This window comes from Haplochromis burtoni, unplaced genomic scaffold, assembly GCF_018398535.1.
Source record: "Haplochromis burtoni strain Fernald_Lab_line unplaced genomic scaffold, NCSU_Asbu1 Contig_347, whole genome shotgun sequence".
NCBI classification, from domain to species: Eukaryota; Metazoa; Chordata; class Actinopteri; order Cichliformes; family Cichlidae; genus Haplochromis; species Haplochromis burtoni.
The window spans coordinates 326204-353352 of NW_024582708.1; the positions used below are offsets into that span (position 1 = coordinate 326204).

Sequence of the window (27149 nt, forward strand, 5' to 3'; positions counted from 1 at the left end):
AAGCCGTCCTTCGTTGTGTTGCCTTCTCTAACTAGTCCATGTGAAGTGATCAGCTGGCATGGGTCGAATACAGCCATAACTCCATCATGGAGGGTTAGTTGGCTGTGCCTTCCATTCAGTACTATGTACATCGCTCCTGCTGGTTGTAGCGGACCGCAAGGGCAGTTCTCCTGGAGACCATGGAGCGAAATAAGTGGCTGGACGATCACCGTTGTGTGTCGGCGGTGGCCTACCAAAGCAGACAAAAAGTTTGGCTCTCCTCCAGGTAAATTCCTTTGAGAACTGAGTCTAAGAAACTAGCTCCCTGGTTCCTTGGCCCCTTTGAAATCCAATCCATTCATAACCCAGTATCTGTCCTATTAACCATTCCCTCGCAACATGAAGGCTGACAAAGTGTTCCATGTTTCTCAGGTGAAACCGGTTTGGACCAGCCTGTTGAGTTGTTTTAGTCCACCTGAAATCAGGTTTGCTTGAGCATCAAGCTCATACTCCCAGCCTGTTTTATTTCGTGTTACTCAACCAGAATTAAGCAACATGGGTGCACCATAAAAACCAAATGTTTAAGTCCAACGGTCAGACGGTCATCCCATTGTTGTTCAGGAGAGTGATAGAATATGCTTCATTTTTTAAATCCAACTGCTAGGAAGAAGCATACTGCTTTTGAAATTTAATAATCACAATACACAACAGGACACTTATTCATTTATTTTATTTAACTGAAAACAGCATTAAACATAGTGGGCTTTCACTTTTTCATCATATCTTTATAACTTTATTTACTTGATAAAGCATATTTTTTTTATATATAAATATTTGTTGCTCATTTATCCAGAGAAAGATTAACATCTTATTTTTCTGCAAAATTCAGAGGTGTAATGACTAACCGAGTTGGGCCAACAGCTTCCCTCAGCTTCCAGTTTTTGCACCATGCTAGGCTAAACACATTAGCTATTACAACAGTACTACTACTACTACTGCTACTACTATTGGAATCAGTGAGTGGAATTGGTATTTAGTATTGACAGTACCGTCTATTATTTATATGCTACATCAACTCAAGCAATACTGCTAGCAGTTAAATGATAAAATACATAAAGGCAAAATGTTAGCTAGTGCTACTCTGCTAGCTGGTTGTAGCCTACATGAAAAGAGAAAAACAAATCCCAAAAAAGAGAAATTTAGGATTTGGGTTTTATCTGTAAACTACTGTATGTCAGAGAGATTTTTCTGATATATTTCTGACTTTAATGTCACAAAATCCTATTTCCCGCTCATTGTTTTTAACCTTGAATGGACTTAAAATGCAGTTGCAGAATTTAACACATGGCCAACTAACTTTGCAGCTTTATTGACCTCCAGTAGTGTCCTCTCAGTTTAAACTAAAATTGTCACAAAAAATGTTTACATTTATGAAGCTTTCAAAATATATACGAAAAAGAGGGACTAATTAGCATTTAGCAGCAGCAGAAACTTAAATTTATAAGAGGTTAAATGATTATTGAGTCTGCAGTTTCTTGAAATCAAACACATTTAACACAACATGGAGAAAGAATAAAAATAACAAAAACATTACATATATAGTATTAGCAGATATGTGATTATGAAAAACTTATTTAACTAAAATCTGCTGTAGATTTTTTTTAAAATCCAGCTGTTGTTTTTTTTTTTTTTTTTTTTTTTTTACATTTTATTGTATTAATCAGTGCTACCTCTTTCCAGCCTTATGCCTGTCCAGTTTTTACAAGGCTTCAGTCCAAAACTAACAGGTAAAGTTAAAACCTGACCTAGTTAGATAAGTTAGTAAGTTAGATAACCCTTTGTTTATTTGGTATTAAGATAAAGTTAAGATCAAATTATTTCAACTGATCATTTTTTTTCATTCAACTGCCAAGTTTTCTATAAATTACTGTCAGTTTAGGAAGTTTAAGCTGACTCCTGAAAGGCTGATTCTGCTCATCTGGACTTCAGTGGGAGAAACATTTTGTCACTCATCCAAGTGACTTCTTCTAAGTGCGTTTTCAGTTTCTCCAACTGAAAACGCTACATCCAGATGAACAGAAACAACCTTCTGGGATTTATTTACCTGGCTGATTGAGCATGCATCAACACATTTAAAGATGACTGTTAAAGTAGAATATATTAAAAAAACAAAAACAAAAACAAAAAAACACAGTTCCTTGTATGAAAAACAAATATCCTTTTTGCACAAAGGTGCAGACTCGTTTTTTCTGAGAAAATAAAACTTTAAGGGGTTCGAACAGGCAGAAATGACTTTATAACAAAATAATTTTTCAGTGTAAACCTTCAAAAAACAAACTACAACAGTGTCGAGTAGGGCTGCTTCACACTGTTTTCACACACTGTTCTGCCCCTTGACCCTGTTTTAACGCTCCAATAGTTTAATGACTGCAGCAGTCTTACCCCGGCTGAATTACAAGGTCAACAACACAAAACACAAAAAAATATTTTTCAACACAAGCACATATTTTGAAATTATGATTATTTCACCCAGAGGAGAACAGTTTGTGCTAAGAAAAAAAGTCCAGAGGAATCAACATCCATGATTTCTTGAGACAATTTAAAATAATTACTGACCTCACCAGATGAAGTTTAACTAAAGACACATGACTCAAATCTGCAAAAAACACACCAACAAGTCTCTCATGAAAATGAGTGAGAATACAAAGTTTTCTCAAACAGGACAAGGTGGCATTTTATTTTGTTATTTACTTACTCATGTTAACTTCAACATTCTTCAGTTACTGGGTAGTTTCTTCATTTTTTTGCTGAAATTCAGCTCTGGGTTTTTGTAAGGTTGCAGGCTAAATGCAGAACATCTGTTTCCTGTTACTGTCAGTGCTATAAGTGCCAATACATCAACAAAATGTTTGCTTAAGTACTTAAAGCACTTTTGTATAAACCAAACAACTCCTTAAAATTTTGGAATACCAGTAATCTGAATAAGTCAGTTCACATCAATATCACCTGAAGTATTTCAAACTATAGTAAATCTGCTGCTGTGTTTTTGTAGGAAAGAAGATTTGCTAAACTATCAAGTGAACATATGACTTAAAGACTTTTAGCCCCAGTGCGTATTTAAACTATACCATTTTTTTCTTTTATATGAAAACAGATGCACTAATTTTATTGATTTGGTTTTAGATTTGTTGATTTATTTATTTATTTTTAACTTAAAATTGAACACCACATTTTGTAGTGACTCCTACACATGGTGACTCAGTGCTGACAGGGTGTATCCAGGGTTTGCCCGCATTTCCAGCAGCAGTAATGATGAGGATGCCATGCTTGTCCATCCTTCGCCGTGAGAAAAGATTGGCTGAAAATCAGCTGGAGAAACGGAACAGGAGGGGGGATGAGAATGATGTGAGAGAGGACACAAAAAATAAAAACAAAAATATTATTCTGATAAAACAAATTATATCTGTGGTGTTGCGTAGAGTTGGTAGACTCATTTCCATTTTTATGCAGTCATTTATTCTCATCTGGGTTTAAAACTTTTAGTTCATTATTAAATCCACATAAGAATAAGCTATGTATATACGAAAATACTTTAAAGCTTTGTATTATTATCTACTATAACCTATAACAGGGCCTTTTATTGTTATTTACCATTTAAATAATTTGTAATAAATGTAATAAAAAAGGAGCTAAAACATATTTTTATTATTAACAAAACAGAAGAACTGTACACAGGCTGTCTGAAAAAAGATGCATTTTGAAACTATGACATCACCCATTGTTTTTAAAGTCTAGGCTTCTGTTGTGACTGTTGACATCTAACCTTTTTGAAACGGATGACATGACTGAAACCCCCCCCCTAAAAGATGCTGCAGACTCATGCATTAGCATCTAGCAGGTCACAAGGGAGGCTGGCACTCAAGCCTGTCTTACTTTATTCTCCTTATCATCACCATTTTAAACAAATGGCCCGGCATACTTTACTAAATTAATATCATGCACGTTTTATGATAGTTTAAAGTAGCACTTCAGTCCATCAGGAAAGTGTTTGCAGTGGTTGTGGATGGATGACACTGCCACATAGAGCTGTCTTTTCATACTCAAATGCAAAGGCATAATAAAAGATGGACTTAGCGAAAAAGCCAATGTGGAGCTTGCATTCTGTGTAATGGCCACCAGGGGGTGTTTGTAAACAGACTTCTCGTACGATAGAAACCTGTGAGGAAAACAGCCTTTGTCCTGACCTCTGTGAAAGTCCTTCTAATGTGCTAGTGGGCTCAGTAACTCACTTTAGGTCATACTGAATAAAAAAATAAAGTCATTTTGTAAATTTGGTTCATTCTCAGAGTCAGAAAGAGGGATTATAAAGTGCATGCTCAAGCAAAAATCAAAGTTAAAGAGGTTTAAATGTGACAGCAGTTAGTATTTTATGGTAGTTCCTCTCACGTGAACACCTTATTTACAGTGTGTGATAAACTAAATTATTGCTATGTGATGACTTAACAGTAGTATATGGTATTGTTTTGTTTCAGATTTTCTGATTTCATGAAGTTCAGACTGCAAACAGATCACCAACACTTACTGATCAGCAATAACTACAGGGAGTGAAGCCTCACCTCGTCGCAGCCCGAGCACCGTGGCCACTGTGTCTGACAATAGTGTCGTCCGCAGAACAGCTTCTGATTGGACCAGAAGTAGACCAGGTCAGCCAACATCTGGCCGCACTCTGAACATACAAAGCACTTGGGATGCCACAGGGCAGCGTGGTAACCTGCACGCTCTGCATATACTGCAGGACTGTCCTTGGTAACTTCACCTTGGCAGCCGGTGCAATGCTAGAGGATAGAAAACTGTGTGAGAGGTCAAGTACGAAATTAGTGAAACAAATGTAGAGTCTCCCGATCCACAAGAACTTTGGTTTAAATCAAAACAGAAAATTTCCTCCACAGGGAATCTAGAAGGATTTCTGGATCCCGATCAGTTTAAAAGATGACATAAATCTCCACCTCACTAATCAACCAATCATATGACTTCCCCAGGTAGAACAGGTAAATATACATCTGATCTCAGTTCTTTGAGCACACATGGTAGATGCGACTTTGGCACGATTTTGCCGTTGCAACACGTGAAAGTAAAAAACAAGCATGCTGTTCTGTTCTCACTGAAATTTGATAGAAAAATAGAAATATTTTCAGTAGAAACACAGAAACAGGTTTTAATTAGGACCAGTATTGCAAACAAGACTACAAATCTTTCTCTAGTGAAATAAAGGGAGCAATAGTCGACCAAAGAGTCCCAAAAATAGGCATAACTGGGCAGCGTTGGCAACATTAAGTGTTTCAAGTCGAACTAAAACCACATTTAGTCATCCAATTTTGCAGTTTTTTGTTGTTACAAGAAAGAAGAGCTGGCTGGAGGAACACGGTGAAGTTAGTGTTTGATTGAAAGGGGGCGTGATGCCCCTGTGCTGTTGTTACACCACACTGAAACAAAGCAAACAAACTTGCCCTACATGTCATGAGCAGACAGCATGTTAGCGGTACTGATCGTGAAATAAGACCTGAGAAGTTGGATAAGGAGACTTCAGCAGGCTGTTGTGCAGAGTCTGTCTGTGAGCTCAGTAATACTTTCTGCTCTTACTGTTGTTGTGACTGTATTTGATTGGTTTGATGTGAATTCGATTTCCTATGTACAATTAAAAGGTTGTATCATGAAACAAAAAAAACCCTAATCATTAATCGAAGCTTTCTCTCTTTTCCTTCGTATTGACAGATCTGCAGCTGGTAACAGCTGGTGATTAAAGCATCCAGGGTCATACACCCACTTACATATTCAGTCTTGTTGTTGTATTCTGTCCCATTTGTGGGGGAGGCGACACTGCTGTTAGATGAACCGTGATCCTGATGCTGAGGAGCATCCTTCTTATTGCTGCTGCTGTGTTCCTTCACCTCCTTTGCTGTCCTCTGAATGGCTGCTTCCCTCAAAGCTTCACCCTCACCGGGTAAGGCCACCTCTCCTACTCCCAGCACTTCCTGTTTGTACTGCTTCACAAACAGCAGCATGGAGGAAATCTGCAGGAAGAATGACTCCATCATGAAAGTGATTAGCCAACTTTTAATCTTTTGATTATAGGTGGAATGATTACATACTGCTCAGGTTATTGATAATCATGTGTGTTGAACTGGTCACGGCAGAGTAATTTACCTCCTCCTCACTGGCCAGGCTCTGACACTTCATGGGGTCCTGATCGTAGGCGGGGAGCTGGATGAGGAGCTGCCTGCGTCGCTCCAGCGCTCCAACAGTCCCTGAGACTGGCCTCTGACTCTCTGGGAGGAGCTCCATGTACTGCATGGCCTTCAACAGATGATGCAGTTTTCACAAATTCAATCTCTCGATCTTTTCCCACCGCTGAAACCTGAGCTTATCTAACACATTTTAAGCCGTCATCGGACTCTCCCGATGTCGTCACTGACACATCTGTGCGTTGTCAGATTACTTCACCAGAGTGAAGCAGTGACTAAAAGTGTGGTAGTGGGTTGGAAAACGCAAACAAACAAAAAGTGAGGGATGAACCAAACGAGATGTTCAAGGATTTTAGAGGCACATCTGGAAAACAGTCCCCCAGTTGGATTTGGATCTGCCTCTACAAGTTCAACCGCAGTAACGTCTGTCATCTTCATAATTATAGGCTGGGAAGCCTGAAACATACTTGAGTCTGGTTTTAATGGGACAGTTCATATTCTTCATACAGGAAGAGCAGCACCAACTGAGGTAAATCTGAACTAAAGGGTCCTGAGTGAATAAATAAAGGAAGAAGTTTGAGTTGTTAACTTGATGATGAAAATAAAATGTAATTTCATGCATGAATTTTTCTTGAGTTTTCAGGGTCCTGGATTGGTGACCCAGTGTTTGTGTTTTTAATTTAAGTTTTACTCTTTGAATTATGGTTTTCTGTCATATTATATCCATTGATGCTGGTTTCTAGGGTTCTGTTCTGTTTCTGCACCTTGCCTCGTGTTTCCATGTCTCAGTATCTAATCTGCATCACCATCAATGTCTTGTGCTTCCTGTTTTATTGTGATAATCCCGTTCAGTGTGTTGAGTGGCATGGATGGCTCAGTAGGTAAAGTGGTTGCCCCATGATTAGAAGGTCGGGGACTCAAATCCACTTAACGGCTACCCTGAAGTACCCCTGAAAAAGGTACCGTCCCTACACACTGCTCCCTAGGCGCTCGTGTCTGCCCACTGGGTGAATGGGGCAGCCCATAGGAGTAATTAGTCCCTATGGGGACATACACATTATTATTATGAGTTTTGCTTCTCTGTGTCCTGTTATGTCAGATTCGTCCCAGCTGTGTTCCCGATCCTCTCATTGTCCTACTTGTGTATTTAAGCTCTGCGTCTTCGTTGTTCTTTGCTGGTTCATCTGTACGTCTTCCCGTTCTTCATCCCCTACATTTCATCTGTGGTGTTTCCATGTCTCCATTCCCAGTTTCAGGTTTGTTCATATTACTACTACAGCTGTTTGATGGGGTATTTCTTTGGCTATTTGCATTGTCCGTTTATTCCAGAGCTGTGCTTGAACAGGTAGCTGGAAGCAATAGCTGTATGCAACAGCTGAGCTAAATAATATCGCTAAAATGGAGCTCTTTACCGTGTTTGTGGTTTTGGTCCTGTTAGGTTATTTTAATGTATCTATCTGAAAAATATCCTGTGGTATCCAAAATCCATCCACTATTTTTAAATGAAAGAATGAAAGAAAAAGAGAATCAGCAGCAGTCTCCTGCACTCCACAGTGAATCCTACCAGTTTCTGGTTGAGGCCGGCAGGAGCCCAGTCATATGTGGTGGTGTTGAAGGTCGGGTCTTTGCGTGACACCACCGGATTGGTGACAATCATTCGGTTTCTCTTGTACATGCGAAGGCCACCACCTCCTTTAATCTTCGCTGTCAAATGGGAGCAGGGTGAGTCTGCGAGCAGGCGTCCTATTCGCTGGTCGTCTTCAAGGTCATTTCCAGGAGCGTGGTCGACCGTGCTGCAGCCACACACTGTGCAGGCTTTTCTGGATAGAAGAAACACCAAAAAGGATAAGCGACGATTTAAATCCGTTCTTGTCATTTTACGTTTTTGTTTTGTTTTTTGGCCAAATATTACTCTCTTTGGCTTGCTCAAATAAAAGCCGTTTGAATGCAAGACAAGAACATTTAACTTGTGTTTTTCCAGCTTGCCTGGTTATTTCTTCCATGTAGTCTGAAAACTTGGGAGTCTGGGCATGTGGTTTGACAGCCTACACCCATCTGGTGTTCAGTCACAAACATATTTAATATTTTTCTTCAAAAGGAATGAATGTGTAAGTAGTGAGGGAGCAGTGGTGAGACCACTAAAATTTTACATTTCCTGTAGAGGAAAAAAAATTAATTAAAAAAGGGGGGAACTGTACCTCCAAGTATGTGGGTGAAAACCAGAGCAGCTCTCCTTACATATGAGACAGATTGCTGCACGTCCTCCTCCTCCTGCACCTCCTGCAGTCTGCTTTATAGACATCTAAAGAGAGCACAACACATCACAACAGATAAAGGGCTGCACAATTAAGGCTGCACTTCTAGTCAAAGCATAGCATTACGATCTCGTGAGGTATGTCTGTAATTTAAATATACTCATCATGGACATGGATGTCATGGTAATTATGCACATTTAATGATTTCTTTGAACTGTTCTTTCTCTAGGCTGGAATGACTGTACAGCACACACCTTTAATAACTTAAAAAGAAAACAAAAAAGAACTGAATGCACATATTTGAAGTTAATTTAGATTTTTTTCTAATCTCAATTGAGTCAAAAGTATGTACATAGACTCTAATATCAAATATAACTATGGTTGACCACTTTACCTGGAATAGCCGCATTCAGAGTTCATTTAAATATGTTGGTTTCTTGGCATGGACCTGGCTTTAAAAGCATAATCTACAAATTTTCAACAGGCTTAAGTTTTTGGGAAAATCATTAGGCAGAAGAGAACGGATGGATGGATTACTCAATCTATAAAAGGGTTTACAAATTAAATGGAAGGATGGATGAACGAGTTTTCTCCCACTAAAGTCTAACGGACACTAAATGACATCGAGGGGAACTATTTTTCAACCACGACTAGAAGTCAATAAAAATCTTCCAGCTGGTGCTGAACAAATTTTGGTTATTAGTCACTTTTAATAGTTTACTTGTCTGAATAACAGTAGGTCCTTGTTTTTTCTTTAATATGTAACACTCACTTTAAACAGATATGCTCATCTATGTACTATGTTTGGAAATTAGCCTCGCTTTATACACATTAAGACTTTTTAAGACTTCTACAGCTGCCATCACTATACAAATAAGCTGCACAAATGAATGTAAACCATTGGAAAGCATTGGTATTGTGCCATTGTGTGTTATTTGCCCTGAGTATAACTGGCTTGAAACACAGATAGCTCAACCAGCTCTGCAGGTAGTCAGTTTTCCAAATACACATATTTTAATTTACTGATGGCATTTTTTTTTCAATTGTAAGTACATGTCTCATGTGATTCTTCATTTTCTTCTTCACTCTTTTTTTTTACAATAATGTAAGTGAATGCCTGATTGACAAAATAATTATAACTAGGTTTTTCTGTAATGTTTAGCCCACTTCCTCTGCTAATGAGGACTGTTAGATGTGGAAAGTATGTGAGTCCTGACTGAAGAAAGAAATGCAAACAAAAAGTCCAAGTCATTAGAGACTCGTGTCACGCAGAGAAGACAGACGAGATACGGGGAATTAGACAACATTTCCAGACAGTTTGACTGTGGTGATGATGAGTACGATGATGGTGTGTGAGGAAGCACTGGGCGAGACAGAAGACTTGTTTTGTTTTTTTCCCCAAACATTTCTCAGTGGGTGTGGGAGGAAGAAAAGGGAGTGAACACCACACACACACACACACACACTCACACACACACACACACACAGGATGGATGATCTCATCGTACCACCCAGTGACTTCATCGTCACTGTCCTGACAAACACAGCAGATTCCCCCCTTTGCTGCTCTTTATCCTGTTTACTCTGTTAGCATTGCGTGCATTAGTTACAATGAAAACACATTTTTTGGACTTGTTAAGGTTACTTCATTAGTTTTCTGGAGAAATTTAAAAGAGAACAAAGTTTGTGCGTCTGTCATGACTTAAAACAACCACCTGTTATAGTGTGAGTAAACAAGAGGCAACTCACTAACTTGGTTCTCAGGAGAATACAGAGAAACGGAGCTGAAGTGTTTCTGGATTCGCAGCTGGGAGGGTGCGGGAATTTGAGGCAAGTTTAGGTGGAGAACTGGCAAATTTAGCCCACTTTGACCAACCTTAGACTATGCGTGGTGACCTTCAGCTGTCCAGGATACAGTTACAGCACCGGGGCTTTGCCTAATGCAAGTATTTTATTCTGGCTTGCCAGAGTATTAAAAGAGCAAACTGTTTTGGCTTTCTGGCTTGTTAGGCATTTAGTTGTTATAGCAAACAGCTAGCTTTTATGTCACTACTGACAGCTAAACAAAGAGCAACATGTGAGTGATGGCAGACTGTTTCTAAAGGCTTTGGCAGGAAATCTGAAGACTGTGCTGCTGAAACAACCTGCTGCTATTTGTCTGGACTGTCCACCTATCCATCTGTCAGCAGGCATTAGCTCTCCCATCCCTCCTAAAAGGCATTCGCTCACGTAACATTGCTGAATACATGCAGAGACACACACATTCGAACAAGATATAGACATACAAACTAAAACCTCTGCTCCATTCAAGTTTTCCAGCCTTTTCTTTTAACCTTGCAGCAAGGTCATTTCTCTGTTTTTACTCCCATCCACACAGCTTAAGTGAGGATACAGGCGTCTTCCAACCAACAAAAAAAATGCTAAGAAGGAATTTGCCAAACAAAATGAAATTGGGTTAAAAAGTGAAAGATGATGACATTAAAAAGAAAAGAGGTTTCTTTGGGTTTAAATGTAGAAGGACACTTATCGTCTTTAAAAACCTTTGAACATCCATGAATCTCTGAAGCTTTGAGTTTTGGCATTAAAACGTTCATCTAACTCTAGGAAAGAAGGCAAACATGTTAGTAATAACAGGGTTCCTTTTCAGGCAGAGTGATGAATCTGATGCCACCAGCGAGGTGTAAAGACAGAGACGGAGAGTGTGTTTAAGTGTCTTTGACTGTGAAGCGACTGGTGATTGGTGCGTGTTGAAAAGGTCACAGCTGAAATAGAAACAGCTGAAGAAGAAAAAGACTTCATTAAATCCCCTTGGAGTACACTGACTGGCTCACTGTGTTTATTGTTGAGTAATGAGTGAACATCAGTCACCAGGAGGTCAGAGTGAAGCACCTCACTGAGGTTTGAGGTTTGAGTCGAACGCAGCTTTAATAAAGGGAAATTTCACCAAAGAAGGCAGTGTGATTTCTGTCTTCCTGTAGAAAGCCAGTTTGTCAGATGTTTGTTTGAAGAATTTTTACTAATGAGTCATAGTCAGAGCAGACGTTACTCAAAAGCTCCTTCAAAAAGAAAATAAACAAGCAGATCATGCAGTATTTTTCTTTTTGAATGGAGGTTTTTCTGTACTTCCAGAAATGCCTTTTTATGACTATTAACTTATTTTTAAGATATTTTCTCCACGTGCTTTGGAACAATTGACCGTATATGATCGGATTTGGGGAGTTTCCTTGCCATAGATGCAAAATGTTAATTTGATCATCTCCGAGCCACCTTTTGCCCTCAGATTGCACCTGGATCTTTGGAAAACTTTAGTCTTTGGGATGTTTTTAGTTTTGTTAGTCTTTAAGAAGCAGCTAGACAAGCAAAAGCCCACAAACTGGGAACAGCTTGGAGCACCAGTAAGACAGGAATGGGTGGCCATCAATCAGAATTTAAAAATACAGACTCTTTGCATACATTTGTCTTGTGGAATGCTTATGATTTTTTTCACTACATCATAGAAACATGTAAAAAATATGATGTAAATAAAAACTGAAGTGTATGAAACACAAGAAGTCACACACTTTACATTCGAAGCATGTTTCTCGTCTCACTTCTGTTTGTCCTTCTGTGCAGAATATGATGAGTGATGTGTGAACTGTGCACAGTATTCAACACTGTTTTATCACAGTGACTGAAGCTTCTCAGCACATCCACTGAGAGTAGTTTCTATGAATATACCTGCTCGTGAGTAGTAGAAAGCTTTCTTCTTTTCATTATGTATTGTTACTTTTCAGCTTTTATTTGCTGTTTTGTTAGGTCTTGGAGAACCATATTCAATTTCAAGAATGTTAACTGCACTTAGAGAACATGTCTGGCATTAGGACTTGAAGGCTAATGTCTCACGTTTCATGTAAAAACACCAAGAAACTCGATAATAATACAAAACCGAAGATCATCATAAAAACAACACCAAGTGAGATCCAGTATCACAGGAACTAAGATTCACACTATACTTGAAATAATAAAAGAATCAAAACAGGAAATCTCAAACTCAACTGGTCAAATCATCAAAAACTTCAATAGAACAGCAGCGAAGAGATAAACGAAAATAAACATAATAAACAAAAATCCAAAAGCTGCAGGGAACAAAATCAGGCGCCACGACACACTTCAACAATCTCATGTGCCTTAGAACAAGACAGACCAACAAATCTATCTCAACACAACACACAACACATACAAGCACAGTCTTTATCGGCAAAACAAACAGTACAGTAATTAGAATAAGTTTATTTTTTAACAAACCTCACTCTGCTGCAGGGCAAAGGGATCAAAGTGCAAATTTGAATCTAAAAATAAAAGTCCTGATCCATTATAGAGTTAACACAGACCCAGACAATTTCTAACATTCACAATTATTACAGCTGATGACAGGAGGAAGCTGTAGCAACCAGACAAAACTGTTTTGTTTGAGCTAACATGAACCCTTAAATTACCGGCTTATTGAACATGTTATGAATTGTCTTTATTTACTTATATGCATATAAGCATGCATATATGCATATAAGCATGCATATATGCATATAAGCATGCATATATGCATATAAGCATGCTTATATGCATATATGCAGCATACTAACCTTTGTCTCCAGTTAGTTTGGACACCAGTCATACTGACTACATATTTTGGCAGCTTTAAGTTAGGATGCTAAACTGCAGCCAAAATTCTTACCTCTGTTCATGACAACAAAAAATACTGAACAGTGTTATAAGCTGAGGAGAAAGCTTCCTTTTTCTGAGGAAAACGTGTGGCCGTTCTATATTTAGGAGTCAGATAAGGCGGGTATGTTGTAGGTGGGTACACTTGGCTGAGCTTCACGAGTAATGTCAAACACGTCGGCTATGTGAAGTGGAAACTACAGGAAATGCTGTGAGATAAGAGGCTGGAGGTCACAGAGGGGCAGCATCTTGACTTTGAATCAGAGCTTTGGCACATGGCATCCTCTGCATTTCCTGCTGCTCTCCATTTAAGACAAAATTGGACAAAAATGCCACGAGTGAGCTGCTGTTTCCAGCTGTGTCACAGTCTCCGGTTACTATTTAAGAGTAAACAGTGGCCTGAAGGAGGAAAAGGCTGGATAGGATAGTGGAGACCACAGGGAACTTTTATTTTTACCTGTAGTATACATATTTAAATCGGTTGCTGTTGGTGACTGTGTTTTGGGGATTTGTATTATTTAGTTTATAGTTTTGCAACATTTCCTGCTTTCAGTCATGAGATTGTGGATTCATCATTTTTATTTTTAAACTTTTACTGCAACAACAGTGATCATTTTATGGCAACCTTTCTTTTTCTTTGTAACCTCAATATTCATAATATGAAGCTTTTTTGGGGTGGGGGGTGGGGGGGGGGAGTTAACAACATGTAACAAAAGAATAACGAGAGGGGTGCATGTATGGGGGCACACTGCAGGTTATTTCAATGCTGGTGATGGCGGTTTTTCCAGCTCGGGGGTATAAAGACAGGGCTCACGCCACAAACAGGTGACGCTGATCTGTCAGGTTATCATCCTGGGACTGATGTGACCTCTGGACAAACAGCCAGAGGCCGAATTACAGGAGGGATCTGTGGGAAACAAAGTGCCGCCAGCACAGACCCAGCAGGCAGATCAGGACCTCGTGGTCATGGATTACCTTCGCTGACTGAAATAGAAACCTCCAGCTGTTAGACTCAGACTGCAGAGAGATGTGTCCAAACTGACTTTAGCCTACAGCACTTATAAACATGACCAGAACTGATCACAGTGACTAAAGCTTGCAGAAAGCTCGACTCAAGCTGGACTTCTGTTTTTATTTGTTTGGAGGTTCTTCCTCATTGGGTCAGATCAGGACATCGGATGTAATAATGTAATCTGAAATCAGAAATCAAATTGCTGTAAAGTGTGTTAAGTGTGTGTAAGCTCAAAGTGTGTACGTGGCCCATTATTCATTTAAAGTTAGAGGGTGCCATCACTGAGTTCAGCATTACAAAACTGAGTGCAGTGTGGTTGTGTTAGATTCACTAATGCTGCTTTCCAGCTTACTATGATCACAATTACTATTATTACTATGATTACTATTATTAAAATGTTTTCAGCTTCTACAAGAGTCACTTTGCATGACACAGAGCTCAGAATAATCCTTATTTATATCACACTATCTTATTCTCTCTTATTCATTACCTGTCCATCTCCTTTTAAACCATCAAACTCATTTCTCTGTTTTTCTGCATGATAAAGAAACACTGCTGTATTAAATGAAAGAAATCTGCCAGAATTTAATTGCAGTAAATTGTAAGAAATAAATGTGTAAAATTACAGAGAAAGCTCTGGTAGCTCAGACTGTCCTGTAATTATAAGAAACGTCTTAAAAATCAATTGCTTAATTACTCTTGGTGTAGTATGAATGGCAGAGGAGGAGTTTTTTATCAGCAGGAAAAGCTGTAAAACGTATGAAAATACAGTTAAAAGACTAAGTCTATGTCCTCTGTTATATTTTCCAAAGATGTGCTGAATTGGAATGTTTCCTGACTGGATTTTGGCCCCTGGGCCTCATGTTTGACATCACTATTTTAAAGCAACTTTCTTCTGATTGGTTGCTCCTCAGGTATACCTGAGATGACCATATTAAGGACACCTGTCTTTATCTGATGTCATACAGATCCAAGTCTAGAATGAAACAGTCTGAAGTCTCGGCTTTTGCTCACAGGAATTACTCACACGCACACTGACCTCATTATGTGAAACTTTGTGTTTAATGTGAGCATACAGCACTGCAACTGCATATAAGCACAGGAAAGAAAGAAAAGCAGGATAGGTTACCTTTAAATGAACATCATACAACTCAGATGACACTTGATTTTCTGTATAGCTAAATAAAATAAAACCTCTCTCAGACAGAAATTCGTGATCTTGAACACTGATGAATGAATGTTGAAGAAATGTGAGATTCTTCTGAGGCTTGAATGTAAAACATCCACACTCATAGCTGGCAGAGATTTCAAACCTCTAAATGTCAGGAAAGCTCACTTAGGCACATCACAGAGTTCCTTCTGACCTTACACTGATGTGATGTGCCACACCAGTAAGTGACCCTCTGACCCACTGACCTCCACATCTGGAAATATCTGTGAGCAAAAATCTGTACTGATGCAGATGTTTTTACCTTCTCAATGGCTGAGTTCACGTCCATGTAGTCCAACGTCCGTCGGTGAGCTGTCTCCTTGGCTCCTCGACTCCGTCTGCCGCCGCTCTTCCAGAACAATGAGACTTTAAATTCCTCTCCCGTTGACCGCACTTCCTCACTCTCCGCCCACAGTCGGTTCTGCTGCCACTCTACTCCGCCGGCTCTCCACAGCTCACAGCAATTTAACCGTCCACACCTTCATCAGCCCTCCTTTCTTTGTCCTCTGCTTTTACATTTCTCTCTTCTCTACACTCAGCAAGATTAAAACTGACCTTTCTCCTCTTCAGCTGTAAACTCCTGCTTTTACTTTTCCATTCAGCGTATTCCCCCCACTCTTCCCTCCTGATCTGTGTGGTTGCCAGCTCTGCTTCTCCACCCTCTGCAACATAAACTGAGCAGGTTTCTTCACCTCTTGATTTTGTTCCAACACGCAAGGGGGGAAACTGGGTTGTTTTTTGTTTGTTTTTTCCTGCAAAATTTCTAATCTTCCAGTTTTACAGTCTGCTAAGTGGGGAATTCACACTGCTGTGCTAAATTTTGCAGGCACTTGCAGTGTTGACTGTTCCAACCACAGCTGCATTGTCCCTAATCACAGCTGCTCTCTGCTGCAGAACAGCACACTGTTGGGACTAACTGGATCAGTGAGGCCTGACTGAACTGTTTGTGTTTTTAATCTCAGACAAAGACTGAGAGGGAGTCCCTGCTCACACTCCTCCAGCCAATCAGAGTCACCCTGTAAAATTTCTCAGCCAGTAGGAATGGCTGAATTTCCTCCTCCTCCTCCTCCTTTTCTGCATTTTCAGTGTGGCTCAGAAAAGCTTAGACCAAGGCATGAGCAACACACCTCAGGTTTGCAGGTTCAGACGAGGCCTAGTGGTGACTAACACGGCATGGCCGTGTTTTTGTTATGGCTTTGATTTCTTCAGGATTGGTCTTAGCGGGTTGTTGAAGGTCCCAGGAGTGCAGAACAACGGCTTCATAGCTGAAATGTTCTGGCGATCCCTCTGACTGTTGATGATCGTTTTCTCGCTCATCTTGTGCTTTTATTTTGTAGCTATCTGTGTCTATCAGAAATAGCTACAAAATAAAAGTCTATCTCTGCAGCTTGTCTCTTTCTATGGCTTAAAGCACACAGCTTTGAATGAGCAAACTAACATTCAAATCAAGCTGATATGTTGGCCTGGTCTGAGCTCTTCAGTCTGCACATGTTAGTAACCCACCCTTTTTGACAGTAAACTCATTCACTTGTTTAAATTTAAAAACCCAACGCCATTGCAGATAGGCCATTATCACACCTGTTTTGGTACTAAAGGGATATGTTTAGATCCTTTGAGGCACTTTATGTCTGTAATTGATTATGATGATGTGATTTATATGGATGCTTTGTCAGAATCCTTACTGATGCTAGATTCTGTCTATCATGGAGCACTGATTCAATATAAAGTCTTGTACTCTTCACTGTATGCTGTATGCTCAGGTTGAGCGGTCTTCTTTGTCATGTTATAGCCCTAGCCACTGAATTTGTTGTTATTTATAAGGCTATTCACATAAAACAGCACACATTTGCTGCCTTCTTACTTACTGGCTTGCATTCATCAACTCAATTCATCAAATGAGCATTCAGCTTTGCAGCTCCTTGCTCCTGGGATCAGCTGCAGAATCAACTAAAATTTCAGGAACTGCCCTCACTAAATGAATTGAATTAATTAAACGAAGTCACTTCAGGCTGCAGATGTTTTCCTTGAATATTTTTAACTTTTTTTTTCTGGCATTATAGAATTACTTTTACTAAAGCATGTGTTTTTGTTATTATTTAAGTTTCTAAAGTTTGTTTGTTTCTGTGTTTCATTCTTGTCTCACATTCTTCGCATCTATACATACAAATTATTATTATTTTATCTTATTGATCCCTTATGTGTTGATTTAATTGATGTTACTTACGCACGTGAATATTTTTTGCAGTGCAAAAACATCCACAGGAGGGCAAAAGCCACTTTATTTTTACTGTAGTGAGGATACGAGGGAGGAAATAAAGCGGATTTGAACGCAGCCAAAAATTTCCCGGGAAACGATACGACGTAATAAACGCTGCCCCTCCATCGCGCTCAGACAAAAGATGCGTTCGCTTTATTCTGCGGCTCGACCCTAGTTGTTTTTATTAAGGTCATCACATAACAGGACGAGCGGTCGTTCTGCTCCTTGTCTTAAAGCGAACACACCGTGCTTTAAGTTCCCTCCTCTTTCAGGCAAATACACCAATGAGAAAGCAAAACCTCAGCCGTCTCTCTTGAATATTCATGATTTTTCGCGGGCTTTGAGTGTCACATGGTCCTTTCGCGCGAAAAGCGACTCACGGCAGGAAGAAGAATAAGTAGCTTTTGAAGCAGCAGCGAGACAGAAACGCAGCGATGGCGGTGAGTAAACTCATTAAAAACAGGCGCAGTGCTCTAATGGGAGGGCTCAGCTTGTAGGCAGAGGCGCATTAATCTATACGAAGCAGTTTTTACCAGTCAGCTTTAGTTTTTCTGGGAAAATAAACTTTGTTCATTCGTCGAGTCACAACAATGACAGAGAGCGTCATCAAGAGTTGATGTAGAGCTTCATTCTTTGCCAGATATCAGAATTAAAAATATACTTTATGAAGTTTTTAAGTGCGCGTGTTTTGCTAAGAACCGTTTTTCACCTTCGTAGACTGGACCCAAAACCCGTTGTTGTTTTTTGTTCCTTCGCTGTAAAAAGGAGACCTGCCATGTGGTCAGTTAGCTTGTTTTTGCATGTGTAAACCGTCTCAAGTAACAACCGAGGAATAATAAAACTTTTTTGAATCTTTACATCCCCTTGCATGAGTCCTTACATCTGGAATAATTGATTATAGTTTACTTACAAGCCACGATGAGCTTTAAATGATTGGTTTCAATCAAGTAAAGAATCATTAAAAGATCATTAAAATACACTGTCCTGTAATACTTAAGCTATTAAATTACATTTTGCTTCTAATGTTGGCTCGACACATTCTTAAATGTAATAAACATGTCTAACAGTCCTACTTTTAAAGATCTATGGTCTTTAAGAAGTCACACAGCCCTATGTGAGTTTTTCTTCCCTTCTTAGATAAAACTAACTACTAAAAGTTACCAGTTAAAAAATATTTAAAAAAAATTCAAATTGATGTACATCAAAACTACTTGAAGACAATAATCCTTTGACAGCAGTGGCACAATGTACCAAATGTATTAAAATGTTCTGCCCTCATCACCATCTCTACCTACTGTCTTTCTTGCTGCTGCCGTCCACTGAAAACAAAATGCAAAAAAAACGGAATCTGCTAGAAGAAAAAAATAAAATAAAAACGCAGACTAAAATTAAATGCTGTATGTGAACAGTGGAAGCTGTAGACAATGTCAGTAAATGGCAGTAAATATAAGAATAATTTATTTGTTCTGAATTCGTGTTGTTGACAGGATTCCTCAGAGTCATACCACATGGCCACCAGCCCCAGCCGAGCCTCCAGGAGGGGAGACCTGACCTCCAGCCCCGGACGAGACTTGCCGCCCTTCGAGGATGAGTCGGAGGGGCTGCTGGGAGATGGACCCTTGCCTGGGGAGGAGGAAGAAGATGGAGAGGAACTGATTGGAGATGGAATGGAGAGGTGAGCGTGGATTTAAAATGGCCTTAAAGCTATGAACTCTGTGGGGTTTTTTTTTTAGGGCTTCATAACAACTCTGTCTCTGTTCAGGGATTACCGTGCCATTCCGGAGCTGGATCAGTACGAGGCAGAGGGTTTGGACCTCGATGATGAGGAGCTGTCAGAGCTGTCGCCAGGGGCCCGAGCGGCCGCTGAGGAGGCCATGAGGAGGAGGGACAGGCAACAGGGAGTCAGGGGGCGCGTGAGGCCAGGATTGCTCTACGGTGAGGCTTGAGTGTGTGGATATTTGTCAGGGTGGTGACGGGTAGGCTATGATTAATTCTTTCATTTTGTTGGCTTCCAGACAGCGAAGATGAGGATGACGAGCGCCCGGCTGCTCGGCGAAGAAGGCTGGCTGAGCGGGCAGCAGAAGGCGATGGCGAGGAAGAGGAAATGATTGAGAGCATTGAGAATCTGGAGGACATGAAGGTTTGTGATGACATTGGAGATGAGCTAGCACACAGAAGTTTTTCAGGTCCGGCTGTTTGGGACGTCTTTGTAACGTTTTCACATGCTCTGCAGGGCCACACAGTGAGGGAGTGGGTGTCCATGGCGGCACCGCGGCTGGAAATCTACAACCGCTTCAAGAACTTCCTGCGCACACACGTGGATGAAAACGGCCGCAACGTCTTCAAGGAGAAGATCAGCGACATGTGTAAAGGTAGTGCAGTTTTCAGTAAACTTTAATGTGTGGAAAAATACAATTGTTGGCTGATTTCTGGCAATGTTTGAATGAATCAATCTGAACCTGTAATCCAGAGAACAAGGAGAGCCTGGTAGTAAACTACGAGGACCTCGCAGCCAGGGAGCACGTCCTGGCTTACTTCCTACCAGAAGCTCCAGCTGAGATGCTGAAGGTTAGTGAACTTGTCATCTTGCTTAATGTCCTTTACTGTGCCTTTTGTTCATGCATTTATATTTAACTTTAGCGGATATTAAATGCTGTGAAAGTTAAATGTGAGTGTCCTTCAATTATTTTCTCCGGTGCGTGTCTGATTGTTCTTTGCCAGATTTTTGATGAAGCTGCTAAAGAAGTTGTGCTTGCCATGTACCCAAAATATGATCGCATTGCCTACGAGATCCATGTCCGCATCTGCAACCTGCCTCTGGTCGAGGAGATCCGATCACTCAGGTAACACTTCAGTTTTTACCCAACAGGTATTTTCAACTTGAAGGAATAATTCACAGTAGTAATGAAACTAAGGCGAGACCTCCACATTAGTCTTGGCGAGGCACATCTGTGGCTCTTCCAAAAAGGGCCGTCTATATATGAAGGAGCTACTTAGGTGAAGCTTTCTGCTCTTTACCAACTGTTTTCTTCTTCTGTTGTCCTCTTCAGGCAGCTCCACCTGAACCAGCTCATCCGGACCAGCGGTGTGGTGAGCAGCTGCACCGGCGTCCTGCCTCAGCTCGGCATGGTCAAGTACAACTGTAACAAGTGTAACTTCGTGCTAGGGCCCTTCTTCCAGTCCCAGAACCAGGAGGTGAAGCCGGGTTCCTGTCCGGAGTGTCAATCCCAGGGACCGTTTGAGATCAACATGGAGGAGGTGAGGGGAGGGCCGGGCTGGCTGATGGTTGGTTGTGAAAGTTGTAGTTTGTCTGCCGAGTCTGTGCCCAGTCTGAGGATTTAAAATTACTGCCTCCTTCCTGCAGACGGTGTACCAGAACTACCAGAGGATCACCATCCAGGAAAGTCCCGGTAAGGTGGCTGCAGGTCGACTCCCTCGCTCCAAAGATGCCATCCTCCTGGCTGACCTTGTGGATAGCTGCAAGCCTGGAGATGAGATTGTGAGTCTGTGTAAAGAAAATAAAATTGTCATATTTGAGGCAGGGAGGGTTGAAATTGATCAGAAAAGTAGAAATTAAAGACATTTGAGACTAGATGGAAATAAACGTTTAGTCACATTTGCAGAAACATTAGGGTCGAGAAAGAGTTCATGCTGTGTTGCAAAACTAAATCAGTTTCATACACATGTAATTTTCAATGTATATTAAGGACTTAGAATATTCACAATCTGTTGTTTTAAAGTGATGCATGTTTTTCTGCTTATCAGGAGCTGACTGGGATCTACCACAACAGCTACGATGGCTCTCTGAACATGGCGAATGGTTTCCCGGTGTTTGCCACAGTGATCCTGGCTAACCACATCACCCGCAGAGACGAGGGGGTCGCCGTGGCCGAGCTGACTGACGAAGACATCAAAGCCATTGTTGCTCTGTCTAAGGACGAACGTATCGGAGAGAGGGTGAGTAATCTGATACAAATAGTAAAAATGGAGAAAGGATGTTATTTCGGCTCTAAGGAAATAAAACAGATCACCCAAAAAGTAAAAAAAACATGATGAACTGACTGTGATAGCAGATCTGCACTGGTCCAACCACTGCAGTGCAAATGTTTTGGTAACTCCTTTTTACTGTCTGCAGATCTTTGCCAGCATGGCGCCATCTATCTACGGGCATGAGGACATCAAGAGAGCGCTCGCCCTGTCGCTGTTTGGAGGGGAGCCCAAAAATCCAGGTAAAGCCTCTCATCTCTGAATTTGAAAGAATAACAGTGGATCAGTTTGTCCTCCCTTTAACTCTCCCCTTCTTCTCAATTCTTTCTTTTCCAGGTGGGAAGCATAAGGTGCGTGGGGACATCAACGCACTGCTGTGCGGAGACCCAGGAACCGCCAAGTCCCAGTTCCTCAAGTACGTTTCAACACACAGTCGATGTTGTCAGCGGCTAAAGTTAATTAATTGATGGAAAAAAATAAAGGCCTGAAGTTTACATATGCAGGGCTGTATTTTGTGTCTCTTGACACAATGTTGATGAAGAAATCTGTTGTTGGAGTAAAAGGATTGTTTCAGAAGATGCGCTAACGTGTTTCCATCTGCAGGTACATAGAGAAGGTCGCGAGCCGTGCGGTGTTCACCACAGGTCAGGGGGCCTCCGCCGTTGGTTTGACCGCTTATGTTCAGAGACACCCAGTGAGCCGTGAGTGGACGCTCGAGGCGGGAGCGCTGGTGCTGGCCGACCGTGGAGTCTGTCTGATCGATGAGTTCGATAAGGTGAGCTGAATCCACGTATCCAGATTGGTGGGCACCCCCTCCTTCCCCCCAAAAAGAAAAAAGTGCATGTACCTGACTTTGTCCTCCCAGATGAACGATGCAGACAGGACGAGTATCCACGAGGCCATGGAGCAGCAGAGCATCTCCATCTCCAAAGCTGGCATCGTCACCTCGCTGCAGGCCAGATGCACAGTCATTGCTGCTGCCAACCCCATCGGTACGTAGCAGTCATATTTATTAGCTCAGTATGTTGGAGATGAATTCATTTTAAATGCTGATTAAGCTATTTTTGGCAGTTGGTTATAATCTGAGCTACTCTTTACAAGGATGCATAAAATAAATGGACACGTGCATGCAGCTTTTATGAATTTATTAAAAAGTGAGCGTTGGATATAAGTCAGTGAAGTCTGAGAACAGGCCTTTTGTAATTAGTCCAAAGGAAGTGTGAGAGAGGCCTTTCAAGAGCAACATCATATCTCTTGTTTCCTGGCAGGTGGCAGATATGACCCCTCCCTGACTTTTGCTGAGAACGTGGATCTGACGGAGCCCATCGTGTCGCGTTTTGACGTGTTGTGTGTTGTTCGAGACACCATCGATCCCGTCCAGGTAGATGCAAACACACCTGATGCTGAGCTGCTGTGGGACACTGTATTTCTTTAGATCAAACTACAACTGAACTGGGATAATCATCTGTCTTCACCTGCTCTGGTGAAACTGACTAGTACTTCCAAATATTTAACTGAGAGGATTTATTATGTTTGTCATCCACCTCTTCCTCCTCATCTCCTGAACTGACGTCTGGGCTCTAACACACGAAAACATGCTTGTTTATTCCCAATATTGTTGCAATAACTGATTACCTCCTCTCTGATGTAAATTTCACTGTGGCTCTTCTGTTCTTCAGGATGAGATGCTGGCGCGCTTCGTGGTCGGTTCCCACATCAAGCATCACCCTAGCAGCAAGGAGGGGGGAGTGGCATTGGAGGAGGTGGTTCTGCCCAACTCATCCGACGTGCCACCGATTCCACAGGAGCTCCTGAGGAAGTACATCATCTATGCTAAAGAGCGGGTACAAACACATGCCACACAGATCCTCACTCAGGTTTATTTGTTTCTCTCTGGCTGGAATATCATAATTATGTAATCAGCCTGAAAGCTTGCGAAATGAGGTAGCTGTTGTTTTACATTATATGTTGTTTTTGTTTTTTTGTGTTACAAGTTTTGTCCAAACAAGATTTATTTTAACAAACAGTAAATAAATTATAAGAATTTGTAGGTAGGTGGGTGTATTGCAGCAAATTAAAGCTAAAGAAAATTGAAGGTAAAGTTTGTATTTTTTGTGTCTGAAGGTTCACCCGAAACTGAACCAGATGGACCAGGACAAGGTGGCTCGCATCTACAGTGACCTCCGTAAAGAGTCAATGGTGAGTCTGAAAAACTCCTCCCACTTTATCTCTCATTTACACATAAACATGTTTTTGAAATCCAGGGAGAGTAACTGAATTCATCAAACCACTAAGAAAGAAAAGCGTGTGAGAACATGTGCTATACTCAAATTTGTTTCTCAGAGTCATCAAACTATTCATCTGTGACTGTGGAAATAACCCACTCTGGTTTGGTGTCACAGGCCACAGGCAGCATCCCCATCACGGTTCGTCACATTGAGTCCATGATCCGCATGGCGGAGGCTCACGCCAAAATGCACCTGAGGGACTATGTACTGGAGGACGACGTCAACATGGCCATCAGGGTCATGCTGGAGAGCTTCATCGACACACAGAAGTTCAGCGTGATGAGGAGCATGAGGAAGGTTTGTGGATGTTTTCTGTTGGCCTCAAACATTACAATGCTTCTTCTCAAAGGCGAACGATGGACACATTTTTAGATTCAGTAAGACTTGTAGTTGAATTCAGTTTTACATGCAGAAAAGGCTTTGAAGTAAATCCAGTAATGTCTGAAAGCAGGGGCGGCTTTTTAGCTAACTTGAGGTAGTTTATTGGTACCAGGTTGCCAAAGGGCAGATGTATTAAGGCTAAACTAAGAACAGATTATTGATGTTTAGCAGCAGGTTTTCACCAACTTTGTAAATGTATTTATTATACATGTACTATACATGCAAACAGCGACTTTCTCTTTTAAAACCCTATAAATTTATGAAAAATCAACAAAAGGAAGTGTCTATGGGGCGTGTATGAAGTGTTTGTGATTCTTCCTGATTGTGTTTACTGACCTCATCTAATATTTTTGTCTGCTCAGACGTTCGCCCGCTATCTGGCCTTCCGCAGAGACAACAACGAGCTGCTGCTCTTCATCCTCAAACAGCTGGTGGCCGAGCAGGTCGCCTACCAGAGGAACAGATACGGAGTCCAGAACGACACCATCGAGATCCCAGAAAAAGATCTTCAGGATAAGGTACTGAGAGACACACCGGCAGTACATCGTTATAACTCTAGACTGGACAGGATGTGAAACTACACACACTTTAAATTTATTGTCCTCCTAGTCGTAAATACTCTTTTATCTTAGAAACTCACACTAAGGTCATTATAATAGGATGTAGTAGGGTAGGTGTAGGGAAATCCTTTCATCAGAGCAGTCAGACCTCCAGTTCAGTGTGTAATGCTCAGTTGAACTTCAAAAAAAATCAAATAGTAAAATGTGAGCAAGCTGGTGAACCCATTCAAAAGTGTGTTGGTTCCTGGAGGTCTTAAACTGATCACATATTTAATGAAAATGAACACCGTCCTGAACCTGCCTGACTCTCCTGCTCCTCCCCCTCCAGGCGAGACAGATAAACATCCACAACCTGTCGGCCTTCTACGACAGCGACCTGTTCCACTCCAACAAGTTCAGCCACGACGGCAAGAAGAAACTGATACTGCAGCAGTTTTAAGAAGCCTTCCAACCTCACTCCTCTTCTTACACCTCCTACATTATGAGCTCTTACTTCGGTTTTGGTCATACTGGATTCAGGACTCTTAATTTTGGCTCTGAACTGATTGGAGGTGACTGAAGAGCAGCCGCTGTTGAAGGACTGTTATAAAAAGGATCATCTGATAAGGAAGATTTGACTCTGAAGGTAGCAGCTGATGACCACACTGTTTCTGATGGATTGATACCGGTGGTGACTGTAAATTATTTTAGATAAGCAATTCGTCAAAAATAAATAAACTGCATGAATAATTAAAAAAAAAAAGAGGGAAAAGGAACATGTTTATTCTGTCCTGGGGGTCGCTGCATCTGCCTTCAGGGGGGGTTGATTGTAAATAAATGTACATGTTAATGTGGCGCCGTTTATTGTTTTGCGTAACGTTATCTGAATGCGTTGTTACATTGTCCAAACTCACTGACTTTGTATTTCAGACCTTGTTGCTCTTTCTCGGAGGTTTGTGCTCTCATCAGGAAGTTAATGTAGCTTGAACTGAAACCTCCATGCTTCATAAGTCTGGTTAAAATAAACTAGTGCTTGATGATGTCACTGTTTGCTTCATGATGGATTGCAGCTCTGTTTTGATTTCAAAAATGTATTTCATCAATTACTGGTCTCTGCTCTGACTTTTCTCCATGTAATTTAAAATCATCTAAAATGCACTGAGTGAAACGAGCACCTCAACATTTTAGTTGAACTTTCAGATTGAGAGAGGTGCAAATTTTCTACACTTGTTATAAATGCATTGCCAAATTCTACCTTGTATGGATGAAAAGACCCAGAGCCTGTTGACGGGTGACTTTAATCTACAGTAGTAACATCAGAAGTTTGCAAGCGGTGTACATGATTCTAGTTAAAAAAGCCTGATGACAACAACTACAGCAAATTAAAGACAAGTTATCCTGGGAGTGTAAAATCAAAAGAGGGAACATATGATGAAAAGATATAATAAATTGCAGTGTTAACTGTGGGAGAGGGAATAGTGCGACTCCCACTAAATAACTTGCACTATTTCTTTGTTTACTTTGAGATTTAACATTGGTTATCTTATCCAGCAGAGCAGCCTGAGCCCTGTGCCAAAGACCAAGTTCAGTTACCTGGGGTATCTCTCTAGTAACTGGATTCACTTACCCTAACATAAGCAGGCATGTGGAGCTCAAATCTGAATCTGACCAATCACATACGTTGACCCACTATTGATCATATCATTGATTTATCACATGAGCAAAGGTGTGCATGACCATCACTAGGAGTTGAGGGTGAAAACACTCAAATCTTGCCCCATCCCATCATGTAACCTACTGAGCTCATCTGAGGTAAGGTGAGAAACATCAAGACAAACAAACATAAAGAGGGAAATGTGGCATGTGTTCTACGCTGTGGGCTCTTGCTGAATGAAGCTAGAACAGCCACTGATGTTTCTTCATTAGTGACAGTTTTCTTGCGTCCACATTTTGGCAAATCCAACACTGAACCAGTTTCACGAAACTTAGCAAGCAGTTTGCTGACTGTAGCATGGGAGATGGGTGGTCTCGTAGGGTGTCTTGCATTGAAATCTGCTGCAATGACCCGGTTACTGCGTTCACCAGATATCAACACAATTTCGATCCGCTCCTCACGTGTTAACCTCTTCGACATGTCAGTGGCTGTGAACAAAGAGAAACTTGTAAATAACTCATGAAAGAATAAAGTTACATTGAAACCAAGCACACCATTGTTTTTCTTGTGACATTACCAATAAGTTTGATGTGTCACATGGCAACAAAAGTTGTATCCAAGATGGCCGACTTCTAAATGGCCGCCAT

General features: G+C 41.0%; 2 protein-coding genes across 2 annotated transcripts; one reads left to right on the plus strand and one right to left on the minus strand.

Annotated features, from left to right (window-relative positions):
• Nucleotides 1-692: 692 nt before the first annotated feature.
• lmcd1 (LIM and cysteine-rich domains 1) lies at nucleotides 693-16326 on the minus strand. Its single transcript, XM_005942774.3, has 7 exons — nucleotides 15659-16326; nucleotides 8420-8523; nucleotides 7786-8041; nucleotides 6184-6333; nucleotides 5808-6050; nucleotides 4596-4814; nucleotides 693-3348 (listed from the first exon to the last, which is right to left on the minus strand). The coding sequence occupies exons 1-7, from the start codon at nucleotides 15683-15685 to the stop codon at nucleotides 3238-3240; spliced, it is 1110 nt and encodes a 369-aa protein (XP_005942836.1). The 5' UTR covers nucleotides 15686-16326; the 3' UTR covers nucleotides 693-3237.
• A 1661-nt stretch (nucleotides 16327-17987) lies between these two features.
• On the plus strand, nucleotides 17988-25611 carry mcm2 (minichromosome maintenance complex component 2). The gene is made up of 20 exons (XM_005942773.3): nucleotides 17988-18093; nucleotides 19141-19328; nucleotides 19416-19588; nucleotides 19669-19793; nucleotides 19887-20025; nucleotides 20124-20221; nucleotides 20375-20496; nucleotides 20704-20911; nucleotides 21018-21152; nucleotides 21419-21610; nucleotides 21789-21882; nucleotides 21977-22055; nucleotides 22244-22415; nucleotides 22506-22632; nucleotides 22909-23021; nucleotides 23320-23484; nucleotides 23765-23839; nucleotides 24043-24225; nucleotides 24672-24827; nucleotides 25198-25611. Exons 1-20 carry the CDS (start codon nucleotides 18088-18090, stop codon nucleotides 25306-25308), a joined length of 2661 nt encoding a protein of 886 aa, XP_005942835.1. The 5' UTR covers nucleotides 17988-18087; the 3' UTR covers nucleotides 25309-25611.
• Nucleotides 25612-27149: the final 1538 nt, after the last annotated feature.